The sequence below is a fragment of the Condylura cristata genome, unplaced genomic scaffold (genome assembly GCF_000260355.1).
Source record: "Condylura cristata isolate star-nosed mole 26May11 unplaced genomic scaffold, ConCri1.0 scaffold00017, whole genome shotgun sequence".
Lineage (NCBI taxonomy): Eukaryota > Metazoa > Chordata > Mammalia > Eulipotyphla > Talpidae > Condylura > Condylura cristata.
The window spans coordinates 33794604-33810225 of NW_004567118.1; the positions used below are offsets into that span (position 1 = coordinate 33794604).

Sequence of the window (15622 nt, forward strand, 5' to 3'; positions counted from 1 at the left end):
TGCTGGGGATTGAACTCATGCCGAAGTGGCTTTAGCTTCTTACTGCTGTGCTTTAACCCGCTGCACCACCAGGGAGGGCCCAATTTTAATTAACTTTTTAAATGCTGTTTATTTTATTGAAACCTGGAGGTGGAAAAGGTATATGAATGGGGCACCAAGCTGTAAGTGCACATTAGGCAGTGGTAACTTACCAGGGTCAGGGACTGAGAGCTAGTAGCTCCATCATCAGCTTGGGCTAAGAGTGTTGCCTAACTTCCAGGGAACAGAGGCATACAAAGGTGTCCATGACACTAGGAAAAATGAGCAGGAATACTGCTGGTTGCACCTCTCAGTTTTGAACTGTTATTAAACTGTCAGCTTTATCACTTTTACTAGTTAATTGGTGAATGGGCATTCTTAACTCCCATATTAAGTATAAGAGGGATGACTCCAAACCATATTAAATTTATAAACTAGGCTCTTCATGAAGTTACTCTGATTCCATTCAACTTAAATGTTCTAGACTCTCTACTTTTGCATGTTTTTATTTATCACATAAGTGATAAATATGTGATATTATTTTATGTTAAAAATACTTTGTTTTATACTAACTTGAAGGTTTGAATTAATGAAACTTAGTTTTGAGGTCTGATTTTACTTTTTTTTTTAGAAATGGTGGAATCAATGAAGAAAGTAGCAGGTATGGATGTGGAGTTGACAGTTGAAGAAAGAAACCTTCTATCTGTTGCATATAAAAATGTGATTGGAGCTAGAAGAGCCTCCTGGAGAATAATCAGCAGCATTGAACAGAAAGAAGAAAACAAGGGAGGAGATGAGAAATTAAAAATGATTCGGGAATATCGGCAAATGGTAAGGTTGTTATATTCTAGACATCTTTATAAAAAGATGCCGTAGGTGTTGGACATTTTAGATTTTATCCTAAAACATGTGTATGCATGTGTAATATGCTTTTTACATTTTTATTAACTTATTTACCTCTGCATTAGAAAATTATATGATAGTTCAGGATAAAGAACTGCACAAGTGGAGAATTAATTTAATCTTCATTTTTATTGCAGTGACTACAAAATACTTCATTGAATAACTTGAAATTGCCACTTAGGACAATATTTGCCACTTAGCAGATATTTGTGTGTCTCCTACATATGATACAATTGACTATGCAAAGATGATACAGGATAATCTTTTTGGAGGCTCAGTCTATTCATTCACGTTTTTAGTTTAAAGAATAGATAATGCCAGGACATTGGCCATTATATCATGAAGTTATTTTAGGCATTGTGTATCAGTACATAAGTACTACAGTTTTATTTCTATGGATTTGGTCAGAAATACTGGAAAACTGTTGATACTATGCAGTGGTTCTCAAATCAGATGTGATTTTATTCCTCAGGACATTGGCAGTGTCTCTAGACATTGTTGGTTGTCACAACTTAGGGGGTGTTACTGATCCCTGTCTGATGGGTAGAGATAGGGAATGCTGGTAAACATCTCACTGTGCATTGCATAGCCTTTCTACAACAAAGATAGCTCCATATGCCAGTAGTGTTGCTGTTGAGAAAATGATCCTAGTTGAAGAGAGACATATAAGCAGCATAGTGAGGGAGATTACAGAAGCCAGGCACAGAGTAGAATGGGGAACTAAGTTGGTAGGGTGAAGGAAAGAAGAAACCACATTTATTGACGTATCTCTAGATCTGTTCAGCTTTCTTCTGAGAGGAAAGGTACTTATATATGTGTTATTTAATCTTCAAATTACCCTGTAATGGGCAGATACTGATCTTTTTCATAGACTGGAAAATTGAGGGCCTGATTAAGTAATGTAGTTGGGATTACTTGGAAGGCTAATGAATATAACCTTTACCATTAAATGTATTGAAATAAAGAACATTGTCAGTAGACAAGTTCGGTGTCAAAACAGTGAAGAAATGAGAAAATTGAAAGTGCTAGAGAGAGAAATTTGTGTGCAAAGATTCAAAAGACTGGAGAGATCTTGATGTGTCCCTGAAGTAGAAATAATCGGAGTAAAGGAACTAAAACATGAAGTTAGTCTAGTAGACTTCTAGACTAGAGCAACATAGTTAAGGATATTGACAATAAAGGTTATTGACTTGAGATCAACAAATTGTGTTGGATAATATCAATAACTTGGTGTGATCTAGGAATTGGAGATGGAGGTAGCAGATAGCAGTGTTGATGAGAAGGCCTTAGGGAGATCTGTTGATAACGAGTTAAGAAATTAGAAAGTACAAGATGATTACAAAGAGAAGGGATTTGGAATAATGGAGCAATTAGTACCTGGTCAGTGAGGAACTAACAGAATTGAAGAATATTCTTTTCTTGGAAAGTCTTAGTGAAGTAGTTTATTGGGGAAAGAATTAGTTTAACTTAGGATTCTAATGAGATTTGAGAAAAGAGAATGGGAAAATTATCTACTTTGGAAAGGAGGTGCCCGGAGCACATGAGAATTTAGAAAGATTCAGTAGTGTCACTGAATTAATGAAGAAAGTGAAGAGTAAGGGGTGTATCTAGGGGTGTGTGCACATTTTCAGCATTATAAATGTATGGAGGTTAGTGGTAGTATTTACTTTGTTATGGAGATTTTTTGGTGCCAAAATTGGCTATGAATTGTCTGCTACCAGATTGTTCAGTATAGTAGTAGTTAGGAACGTGAGCATTGGAGACAAACTGCATGAGTTTGAATTTTTATGCAATTCCTTGACTTAGGCATGCAGTCAGTCTGATTGGGTTTGAATCCTAGCTCAGCTTTAAATTAGTGATCTTTGGGCATACCTTGTTTTCTGCCATAAAAGGAGACAGTAGTTGCTATTGTATCAAAAAAATTAACAAAATGTGCAGCACTTAGTAAGTAGTCAAGCTACTTTTAAAAGCTTAACTAAGAGCTTTAAGAAAAGAAACTTACTGAATAGGTGTAAAAGGAAATAAGATAATTTACATAACCTGGAGATAATTTTCTTTTGTATTGAGAAGTGGGGATGGGAAAAGAAAGGGATGTATCAATAAATTCTGTTTAATATGATGCTCTTTCTCAAAACCAGAGGTAGAATGTGTGCTAATTTATGTAATTTTACTTTTTTCCTTCAAAAATCAATTTATATATATCCTTTATTTTAGATTAAAAACAATTTCTGATTCTTTTTCAGGTTGAGACTGAACTAAAGTTAATCTGTTGTGACATTCTGGATGTACTGGACAAACACCTCATTCCAGCAGCTAACACTGGCGAGTCCAAGGTTTTCTATTATAAAATGTAGGTTCTATACTAAGGGAAAAATGTAAAATTAAATATTGATGTCTTTAGAATTATTTTTTTTCTATGTAGTTTTTAGCTTTTACTTAAGAATGACTGTTTAATATTGGAAGGAATGCATCTCAAAACTTAATCTTAGAGTATTGATTTGCATGGCTGTCATTAATGAATAACTGCATTTAAGATGGTCACACTATTACTATAAAAGTGTATTAGGCTGGGGCCCTCCCTGGTGGCACAGTGGGTTAAAGTATAGCACTATGAAGCTGCAGCTGCTTCAGCACAAGTTCAATCCTGGCTAGGGGAGGTGATCCACATGGCCTAGCAGTCCTCTCCTGCCTCACTGGCTGCTCCTGCTCCCCTCCCCACTGTCTCTGCTAAATCCCTCTCACACACTGCCCACTACCCCCCAGCCTCCCCCCCCAACACCTCTGTCTGTACCCCAGTTCTTGTATGCTTAAATAAGTCTTTATTTTAAAAAATGTATTAGGCTTTGTTTTACCTATTTAACTTTAATTTGCTTGTGTGGAGTTTACCCGTTAGCTGTAGCCAGTGTGCATCACAGAATTCAGCTTTTTCTCTTCAGAATTCAGTCTTAATTGTTTTTTAAAGATTTACTTATTTATGCATACAAGAACTGGGGTACAGACCAGAGGTAGAGGTGTTGGGTGAGAGGATCCACCCGAGACAGAGTGGGGAGCAAAACAGGCAGATTGAAATACACTGCTGAGGGAACAGTGGGCGAGACAGAGGTTTGCTGCACCATGTGGGCCACCTCCCTGGCCTGGGATTGAATTCCTGCTGCAATGGCTGCTGATGCTTCATAGTACTGTGCTTTAACTATTTACAATAAGTAAAACTTGGAAACAATCCAAATACACATATAGGAATACTACACAGCAATCAAAAAAGAAACTCATGCCATTTCAGTAATATGGGTAGAGCTAGAAGGAATTATGCTCAATGAAATAAGTCAGAAGGAAAAAGAAAAATATTGAATGGTTTCACTTCGAGGAGAATCAAAGAAGACAGGGAGAATAAAGTGTATTGTTACTACAATACAAAACAACAAAAACAGACAATTATATGCCAGATTTCCTAGAGGGATCGGAAGTGGGGAGGAGTCTAGGGAACTTATGGTGACGCTGGGTGGGTGAAGTGGGAAAGGGGAAAGTAAACATTGTTTTAAAATGAACAGTAATGTAAATATATAAATTTTAAAAATATGTATGTATTTATGCACACAGAACTGGGGTACAGGCCGGAGGTGCAGGCGTGGTGAGAGGATTCACCAGAGCAGAGTGGGGAGCAGAACAGGCAGATTGACCAAGTACACTGCTGAAGGGAGCAGAGGGAGAAACAGGAGAGGTCTGCTGCGCCATCTGGGTCACCTCTGAGGCTGGGGATCAAACTCGCACTGAAGCAGCTGCAGCTAACTTGCAGGGCTGCACTCTAACCTGCAGCTAGAGGGCCCTAGATTATATAAATTACTAAAACATAAGGGGAAAAAAACCCCATAGTGCTCTAGGATTTTGCTTGTGTGTGGCAATATGTAATCTTTTTAGGAAGAAATAAAAAAGATCATCCTGAAGGAAGCTTTTTGATGTATACCTGTTACATGTTGTCATGTATCTCATTTTACATAACAGAAAATTTTTGGTACTTTATTTTCATTTAAATAGCATTGTTCCTAATTCCCTGTCTTTTGTTTTGTTTTAGGAAAGGGGACTACCACAGGTATCTGGCTGAATTTGCCACAGGAAATGACAGGAAGGAAGCTGCTGAGAACAGCCTAGTGGCTTATAAAGCTGCTAGTGATATTGCAATGACAGAACTTCCACCAACGCATCCCATTCGCTTAGGTCTTGCTCTCAATTTTTCTGTATTCTACTATGAAATTCTTAATTCCCCTGACCGTGCCTGCAGGTAAGTCATGAAAGAGAGCAAGAGCTCTCATTATTATGAAAGTCAAAAAGGAAAAATGCTACTTGTATTTCTGTCTTGTCCCCTGGTATTGGCTTTTAATTACTTTGGTTCATTTTAGTTTTAAAGATTATTTATGCGTACAAGAGCTGAGATGTAGGTCAGGGGTTTGGGGAATGAGAAGATTCACCAGAAACAGAGTTGGGAGCAGAATAGGAACATGTACCAAAACCCACTGCTGAGGAGAACAGCAGATGAGACAGGAAAGGTCTGCCGGACCATGTGAACTCATATACTTCCGTGTCTTGTAACCTCTTGTGCCACCAGGGAGGTTCCCTCTTTATCTCTTTAAGAAACTTGTCTTGCTAGTAGGATAGCAGTTAGGATAATTATGTAGGGGAAGGAAGTGATTTATCAAATTAATTTTTGTATCATTTTCAGTCTTTGTGGTCTTTTTCTAATAGCTGTGCTCTTCATGTGCATTGTAATTTATAGTAATACAATTTTCTATCCCATTAATGTATGGTAAACTATTTTCTCATTTATATGTCTGACTATTCCTAGTTTTTCATACAGATGGTAAGTTGAAGAATCTCCCTTTTTTTACTTCAAAAAATTGTGGTAAAAAATAACAGTCCACAATATTGTGCAACTGTCATCACTTTTTTTAATCATCAGAAATTTAACAACTAAGCAGTAACTCCATATTGCATTTTCTCCAAATCTCTACTTTTGTCTTTGTGAATTTACCTACTATAGATAAGTCACAATTGGAAATTTTTTTTTTAAAGATTTATTTATTTTTGCATACAGAACTGGGGTTCAGGCCAGAGGCTCAGGGGCGGTGAGAGGCTTCACCAGAGACAGAGTGGGGAGCAGAACAGGCAGATTGACAAAGTACACTGCTGAGGGAATCAGTGGGCGGGTCAGGAGAGGTCTGGCTCGCCATGTGGTCTCCTCCGGGGCAGGCGGCAGGCAGGAATCGAACTCATGCGGAAGTGGCTTCAGATTCTCAGTGCTGTGCTTTAACCCGCTGCGCCACCAGGGAGGGCCCACAATTGGAATTTTACAGTTTTCTTTTTGTATTTAGTTTTATTAGGGTAATAAAATTCATGTAGTGTGTATCAACTTCATTTTATATCAGAATAATTCATTTTTATATATACTACATTTTATTTATCCATTCATCTTTTCCTGTTACTTGGGTTTATTTATTTCTTTGGCTATTGTAAATAATGCTGCTGTGGATAATGGCATCCAGATATCTGTGATTCTATTTTCAATGCCATTGAGTATAATTACTGGCATATGGTAATCTTCTTTAACGTTGTGGGGAAACATCTAAACTTTTTCCCAAAGCAGCTGAATGATTTTGTTATAGGGCAACCCCAATGTGAAATGGGTTGGGCTCAACGCAAAAAAGGTTAATAGTTTTTTTTTTAAAGATTTATTTATACATACAGAACTGGAGTACAGGCCAGGGGTGGGGTGGGTGGGTGAGAGGATTCACCAGGGACAGTATGGGGAGCAGAAGAGGCAGATTGACTGCAGTACACTGCTGAGGGGAGCAGTGGGCGAGTCAGGAGAGGTCTGCCATGCCATGTAGGTCAGCTCTCTGGCCAGGGATGTGTAGTGCATAGTGGCTGCAAATAGCTTCACAGTGGTGTGCTTTAAATGGTACCACCAGAGAGGGCCCACAAGAGATTTTTTTTTTTAAGATTTCTTTATTTATGCATACAGAACTGGGGTACAGGACAGAGGTGCAGGGGTGGTGAGAAGCTTCACCAGAGACAGAGTGGGGAGCAGAACAGGCTGATTGACAAGTACACTGCTGAGGGGAGCAGTGGGCAGGTCAGGAGAGGTCTGCCACGCCATGTGGGTCACCTCCAGTGTGGGCGGGGATTGAAATGCTGAAGTGGCTTTAGCTTCTTAGTGCTGTGCTTTAAGCCGCTGCGCCACCAGGGAGGGCTGGAGATTTTTATTTATTTATTTTTTTATTCATCTATTGTCATATTTTATTCAATTAGAGATTTTTAATTTTTAAATTATTTATTTTTGCATAAAACGGGTATAGGCCAAAGGTGCTGGGGGAGGGTGGTGGTGAGAGGATTCACTGGAGTTAGTGGGAAACAGCACAGGTGGATCTACTAAAATACACTGCTGAGGGAAGCATCCAGTGAGACAGGAAAGGTCTGCTTTGTCATGTGGGTTAGTCCCTGGGTGGGGATCAAACTCAGACTGCAGCGGTGTTAGCACTAGACCACCAGGGAGGCCCTAAATACTTCAAACTGTAAGTCAGGTATTGTGGGGAAGAATTGGGCTGGGGGCTCTGGTGAAAGGATTCATCTGAGACAAAGTAGAGAATAGAAAAGGTGGATTCATTGAAATTCACTGCTAAGAGAGGCAGTGGTAGAGAGACAGAGGTCTGCTGTGCCTTGTAATGGCTAAACATTTTATTGTTCTCCAGGCCAGTTTGTCCCACAGATTGCTTCCTTTAAAGTTAATTCTGTGCTTTTGTTCGTACATTTGAATTTAGACTTTTATTTCTTTATTTTTAAAGATTTATTTATATCTGCATATAGAACTGGGATGCAGGCCAGAAAAATGGGGGGGTTAGAGGATTCACCAGATGATACTTTTCAGGGGCTCCATATAAGAGTGTCTAAAACACTTTGGGCATTAAAACTTCAAATGAATGAGCTACTGAACATGGAAATACTTTGTGTATTTTGTTGGTAATGTAGGGTGGAATTGTGATCTGCATATTTTATTTACCCATAGGCTTGCTTGAAAGGGAAAGGAAGTGTGATAATTGCAAAATTTCCTTTAGCTCCAAGTTAACTAGAAAGTACATTGCCATTAGTTATATTTGCTTTTCCTTTATAGCAGTTCCTAAAACCAAATGTTCGTTTTCTTTATTGCATATTATTGAAGAAAATATTGATACCTACTTGATGGTATTTCTTACCATTCCTGGGTTTGATTTTTAAAAATACAGGTTGGCAAAAGCAGCTTTTGATGATGCAATTGCAGAACTGGATACGCTGAGTGAAGAAAGCTATAAGGACTCTACACTTATCATGCAGTTGTTACGTGATAATCTGACACTATGGACTTCAGACATGCAGGGTGATGGTAAGTGAACTGCAGTTAACTATGTCTTTCTCCATTGTTGGGTCATCATCTTTGTAGAAATTCTTTGATATACCTATACATCAAGCTTCAAGTTTTGATTCATAACTTGTCCTCCTAACTACAGAATTTAATTACTACCTTTATAGGAAATGTTACCAAAGGCTACAGTTAGGCATTTTGAACTATGACATGATAAATAAAAGACCTGTTTGGAGAAAGAAAATTTTTCGCTATGCAAGATTTTAAAGTTGCCTTTGATTTATATTATTTGCTAAGCTCAATTTACTTCTTGCCCTGTTTTGAAGGTTGTGAACATGAAAAGTAGAGGGAGGACAAAGCAATTAATTTTATCTTCACATTAAATTTTAGGAGTTTGATGTTAAATTTATTTGAATGTTAAGATCACGGCTTTGGTTGAGTGAGAGCCTAATGTTAAAATTAGATGGTAGCACTAGATTTTTATGAAGTATTATTAGCTTTGAGTGGAAAGATGGTGACTTCTAACAAAGGAAGTTGTTTACCTCTGGATTCTTTAGAACAAATGGAATGTCCTGCTTTAGATCTAATGTGATCTATTTTTTAGAATTTTCAATTTATACAGTTGCCAGAATATTAAAGAAGTTTATATAACTTTTATATGATTAGGGGAGGAACTTTTAAATGAATTTTTAAAATACTAAAGCCAAAATATGTCCCATTTGGTTTTTTAGAGATATTTATGCATACAGAACTGGGTTACAAGCCAGAGGTGCAGGGGTGTTGAGAGGATTTTCCAGAGACTGAGTGGGGATCAGAAAAGGCAGACTGATGAAGTACACTGCTGAGGGGAGCAGTGGGCGAGACAGGAAAGGTCTGCTGAGTCATGTGGGTCACCTCCCTGCCCTGGGAATCAAACCGTGTTGAAGCAGCTACTGCTGGCTCCATAGTGTTGTGTTTTAACTTGTTGCACAACCAGGGAGGTCTGGATGTCAGAATTTTTACTTTTCTTGGGTTATTGTACTATAGTGAGAATTATGTGATTCAGCTTTAAAGCTCACTAGTTCCCTGAAGTATTTGGACATTTGACCAGAATTGGCTTAAGATATGGCACATGTGATCTGCTTGCACACTTTACCAGCAAAGCCAGTGGAACTACAAAATAATTTAACAGTAGTATTCTTGGCAAAGCACTACCAGTTACTGGGATTCAAAACCAATTTTTCATCTCTGAACTATTGACTTAAGGTTCCTTCCAGCTTTAAAATTTTGTTGTTTTCTAACAATAATTACTAAGAAGAACCACCAAACAGCTGTGGTCTCTTCACAGTCACCCCCAACACAGAGAAGACTGATCTCTCTGTTTCTTTGAGGGAATAAAAGGAAAGCATGTGGAGAGTTAGTAAGCAGTATTGACTTAAGTAAGCTGTGTCTGATCTCTAGGTACTTTTTTTTTTTTTTTTGGATGAGAAGAAGGTGGTAACCCAGGATGTGATGCCTGGTTCCCCCACTCCTTTAAAAAAAATTCCTTTGCTGTAAGATCATTACTTATTTTGTCTAGAAGAACTAGGATGTAGACTAGAGTTGCAGGGGGTGAAAGAAATGTCAGAAACAGAGTGGGGAGCAGAACAGGCTGATACACTGAAATACACTGCTTAAAGGGAGCAGTGGGCGAGACAGGAAAGATATATTGTACCAGGTGGGTTGATTCCCTGGCTAGGGATTAACTTGGGGCCCAAGACCTTGTGTTAGGTAGTACTCCTAGGCCACCAGGGAAGGGAAGTGCCCTCCTCCTCTATTTTAAAAAGGTATTTGATGCCATTTGTTGTAAATAAGTTGCTAGATTACAAAAGGAAAGGTTAGTTTTGCAGTTTTGCTCTATTACTAATAATGAAGAATTGATAAATCAGTGTGGATCTCACTAGAGGTAGTCTTTTTCTTAGTGATTGGATATCATTTTATGAAGTTGATCATTTGAAAATGGGATAGATTTAAATTACATATTCTAGTATTTGAGACGTTTCTTTATGTAAAGGTTTTTTAAGAAAATATATATATATATATATATATATATATAACATTTTAGTGTAGATTTTTCAGTGAAATCCAATTAAACCTTTTGCTTAAAGGTATATAGTAGTATTGCCTGTTTAATTAAATTGGTTTTTAGGACTTGAAATCAATGCTCATATAGATGGTTTGCTATCATGGAATTAACAGTTTTCCAGGGTGTTTCTTACATTTAAAGAGTTATTTTGATGATTGTCTTTTTTATTTTACTTCCAAAAATGGTATTACAGAACATTTCATTGGGCTTCTAAAAGTAGAAATAAGGTTCACAAGTTTTTATTAACATATATTTGTACTTTTAACTGGGGACTATGTTCATGTTTGGCCCAATAAAACATGATTCTTTAAAGTGATTTTTTTCTCATCAAGTTCTTCGTTTTTTTTTTTTTTTTCTTAACCTGTTACTGTTTCATACATAAGCCCATAGAGAGAGGAATGATGTCTTCTCTTAACATGCCTCCCTTCTCCCCAAATCTAGAAACATTGGGCAAAGAAATACATATCCAAGGGAATAATTTTTTTCTTTTTTATACCTTTTAAGACGATATTATTTCATTCTCTTTAAATTTGAAAAGACCAGATTTGTTAGAGTGAAGTTTATACAAAGTAGAACCACCAAAATCTTGACTTCTCCAAATCATAGATGTTTTCCTTTGTCCTGCTTTCTTGGTTTATTTTTCTTGTGATGTTGCTTTCATATGATTGTTCTCCCTCCCTTTCTCCCTGCATAGATTCCTAAAGGAAAATCCAACTCTTTCCTAAAAACTCTACTTTGTAAGTCATTATCATGGCACAGTGAATTCTGCATTTAGTTTCGGTTCTTCACTAATCATGCCTGCATATCATCATCCTGTTGCTTCCAAAACTGCTTGTTCAACATTCCAGGATGTGGAACCTTCTAAGACACATGTGATCTGCTGCTACCCTCGTCTTCCTCAGTTTGGGTGTGATGTATATCTGATATTTTATGCCAAAGTTAACTTGGACTTTTGGCAACTTGAATGGTTGCTTCTGAGTGGATTAGTGTGTGCTCTTTGTTAACTGTATTTTGGCAGTATATTGCTGTTAAAAATGAGAGTGAATGTTCCTGTCATTTTCTAAGTTTGAGCACATTGTTCTTTGGGAAGCAGTTGGGTGGTCTATCAATTCTTTCCTCAGTAAGTGTTTATTCTTGTCTTTCATTGGATGTCTTTTTCAGTAAACAAGTAAAAATCTTTATGTACCTCATAGTCTTATTTCAATGTGTCAGATATTTTTCACAAAAGAAAATTTTTGAATTACTAAGATTATCTTTACTTAACCTTTATTGTCATAACAGCATTTATCATCTATGATATTATCAAGGTCTTTAAGACTATTTAAAAGCATTCCTCAGGATAAATGCTTTGTCGATAGATGGATGACCAGTTTTAGTATCTTTTGACCATCCTGAGTAACTTCACAAGCAACATAAAAGGATGGTCTTGAACAATATGGTGATTGTTGGATTGATTCAAATTAGTAACTATAGGAATTTTTCTGTAAGTGGTTTATTAAGGCAAAAAGATGTAACTTTTATTTTAAAAGTTATTTTATTTTAAAAGCTTGCATGCTTATTAGTATGGCTGACTTAATGCTTAATAAAAGTTATATGACTTTCCAGTGAATAGGCTGGCTTTCTGTTGCATGTCATAAATGCAGTTGAAACTCCTGAGGCTATTCATCATGTTCAAAGGGAAAAGAAAAATGGCATGAGAGAAGTGGTCTGAATGCCCTTTTTTAATAACCTCAGTGGTTTACTTTGAGTGTCTTTCACTCTGGAGTGAGAATTTTACATATGCTTTGGTATGAGTTGCAAAGGTAAAGTGTAATACTCTTTTTCCAAAAGCCAAAACTCACTCCCTTCAAAATGATGTAACTACTTTGGAGTATTTTATTGCTTAGTTCTCTTTATAAAGCATCTCTGATAATGGAACCTATGGAAAATATACTTGTTTCCTGAAGAGATGAGGTTATTGAGAAAAGAGTATTTTGACTCAATGTCCACATGAAAGCTTGAAAGGCATTTTAATAATATTGTTACTTTGGCTGTCTAAGAGCTTACTTAGTGTAAAAACATTTTTTACTATGCATCAAATTTTTTTTTTTTCATCCTTACTATTGACCATTCAGGACCAGGATTCAGCAGCACCTCTTGACTTAGGCATCTTTGGTGTCAAGAATAGTAGAAGTCCATTGCCTGTCTGTGTTTATTGATACCTGTTGTAGGAGTCCTTATGCTTGGATTGATACCTTTGTGATCACAACATTTAATTTACTTGTTAAGAAATAATTGATGTCATTCTTCTTTGCAGGTGAAGAGCAGAATAAAGAAGCGCTGCAGGATGTGGAAGATGAAAATCAGTGAGACATAAAAGCCAACAAGAGAAACCATCTCTGACCACTCCACTCCTTCCCATCCCATTCCCTTGGAAATTCCCCCATTGTCACTGAGAACCACCAAATCTGACTTTTACATTTGGCCTCGGAATTTAGGTTCCCGCCCTGTTGGTTTTTTTTTTTTTAAACAGTTTTCAAAAGTTCTTAAAGGCAAGAGTGAATTTCTGTGGATTTTACTGGTCCCAGCTTTTAGATTCTTTAAGACACTAACAGGACTGCATAGAGGCTTTTTCAGCATTACTGTATTGTCACCTGCCAGATGTGGCAAGGTCATCCATAGAAATGGGAATTACATTCGAAAGCCATTAGACTTCTATGTGATGTAAGCATTTAAGAGAGAGGTTAATCACACTATAGAGGCATATGTGGTATCATTTTCCTTTTTCTAATTGTTTAAATCGAGTTTTATACCAATGTTAAAAATTAATTGGGTATTAGCTTAAAAGTTGTTTGGGGAGTTTGTTGTAATGGTTTTCCTGTAAAAAAAAGTGTTTCAAACTGCTGAAATGTTGCTGAAAAGCATGGTGCTGGTAACAGTTCAACAATCCGTGGCTGCTCATTCTTGCCTACTTTTACTCCCCCTCTGAAGCAGGTTAGCATTGAAGGTGTATGGAAAAGCCTGCATGCGTGTTCAATTCTTTGTTTCTTCTCCTTCCCTCTCCCCTAGGGCCCCCTCCCCTCCTGCGCTCGCTCAACCTCTTTTGTTCAGTATGTGTAACTTGAAGCTAATTTGTACTACTGGATATCTGACTGGAGCCACAGATACAGAATCTGTATTGTTCTTACTGAAACACAGCATGGAATTAACATTAAACTTAAATAAAACAAACCTAAATTAAAAATGCCAAACATTATTGCGCCTCCATTTTATCCTTCTAAAATAAAATCTCTAGTCCAAATACATTGATGATATTATTTGCCTGAATGTGAAAAGATTTTTTTTTCCACCCATAAATCATGTCTGTTTCTCAAAGATGATGTATTTTGGGGGGGAGAAGTTGACTGTAACCTGCTTGCGAAGAATTCTTCAGTGGTCCAGTTGATGCATTTCGTAGCTTGTCCTCTAAACCAGGTAACAACGTGATATTTTGATCATTAAAGTACAACATGCATTTAATTTATACAAGGTATAATTATAGATCGTTTTCTAGCATGGAATTTTGAGTTGTACAGATAAGTTGAATGTGTCAGAATAATTTTTTATTAGGCTGTTCACCCACCTCCACCTCTCCCTCGCCACCAGATCACTAGCAGGACAGAATAGTAATTGAATTCATTATTTAATGAAGTACATGTACACAGAGTAAAATAACAGTACAGTGGTTACCAGAAACAGTGTTTGTAGATAAAGTAATGTGTGGAAGTATTTAGCTAATAAAGAGCATTCTGTAGCAGGTATTTATGACTGCCTAACATTAATGTACTTAGATTTTTAAACCAGTTGACTGCTTTTGGACTTTAAGATTGTTTCCAGTCTTGCTATTACAAATGGTGCTACAGCAATATTCTGTAATGGTCTCTCTTTAAATATATGCTGTCTGTGTGTTACATTTCTAGATTTGTTATGTTGTAAAACATTTTCAACAGGCAAATACTGTCCTCTCCATAAGGGTCATTTCTTCATAGCATTCGAACACCAGTTTTATCACCACTTTAGATTTGTTGCTCAATGAAATGTTAACACCAAAAGTACATTGTGTGCTCTGGATCTTGATAGTGAAGATTTAGGAAATTAAGTCATAGTTTATATTGTTAAAATTTATATGGATACTTGGAGACGACTGTATATAAGCCATCCTCTCCATGTGGAACCCCTACAAGAGATCGAAAGTTCGATTTTTACCCACAACAAATTATTCAAATGTATGCAGCATATAGTAGTCCAAAGCTGAAGGAATTAATGAAATTGTGCTGACTCTTAACGTGGTTTAGGAAAACCATTAATGGGATACAAAGTTTAATAGGCTCTAAATCATGCATGACTGGATTTGAAGTGTCCGAATAAAACACAGTAGGTGCTTATGTTTTTCTAAAATTGTCTGGTTTGAGAACATGATTCTGGAATTTTGGTTGTCTAATGAATTTTTGTTGAAAGGGCTTCTTAGATTTGTAGATTCTATTAAATATATTCAGGAGAGGCAAGGTGGTTGAGCACTTATTTTCAAGCATGAGTCAGTCTTGGTGTGGAGGAAAACTATTCCTTGAAAACAATAGAAGCACTTAGGGTGTGAAGATTGGCACAGGTGGTGAGATCCTTAGCAAACTGTCAGACAGGCACAACATGGAAGACGGCAGAAATGGGACAGCTGTAAGGACTCACTCCTAGTCCTGTATCTGGACATGTGAGGTGGATTTACTCCTTTCCAGCTCTTGCTTTAGTCTTTTGATTTTAAATAGAAATAAGCACCACTACAATTTAAATGCAATTTGTATTTTAATTATGCTTTGAAACAAGTCAAAAGAATATCTAAAATGTTAGCACCAGTAAGCTGGTACATATCCCTTTGTGGGTTCTGGGTTAGATGACCAGGAAAGTAAATCAATATTTGTTGCTTCTGGGAAGATGAGGATGAACTGAGTTACTGGATTGTAAGGGCAAGTTTATGGAACAAATGTAAATGTCTAACTTTGCTCTTACACTGAGAGTCTTGTGTGATTGGACAGTAAAGGAGAGCATGCTAAAAAGTTGGAAGAAAGGTGAATCTTTGTTTTGAAAATTGTAACCATGGTTCACAAGGCTTTGTGGTAAAATTCTAGGATGGACCAAGGAATCTTCAGTTTTTAGTGGAAGTGAAAACTGGATTTACCCTGGAGAACAACAGAATCAAA

General features: G+C 37.0%; 1 protein-coding gene across 2 annotated transcripts in view; it reads left to right on the plus strand.

The window, feature by feature from the left end:
- YWHAE (tyrosine 3-monooxygenase/tryptophan 5-monooxygenase activation protein, epsilon) overlaps positions 1-13696 on the plus strand; it is a 36090-nt gene extending 22394 nt beyond the window's left edge. Inside the window, exons 2-7 of one of the 2 annotated variants that reach the window (XM_012726430.1) lie at positions 650-849; positions 3165-3271; positions 4991-5197; positions 8193-8329; positions 11107-11149; positions 12709-13696. In XM_012726430.1, the coding sequence (XP_012581884.1) occupies positions 650-849; positions 3165-3271; positions 4991-5197; positions 8193-8329; positions 11107-11114 (659 nt within the window). In that variant the 3' untranslated portion in view covers positions 11115-11149; positions 12709-13696. The remainder of the gene's footprint in view (positions 1-649; positions 850-3164; positions 3272-4990; positions 5198-8192; positions 8330-11106; positions 11150-12708) is intronic. The other variant, XM_004684805.2, reaches the window with a different exon arrangement.
- Positions 13697-15622: the final 1926 nt, after the last annotated feature.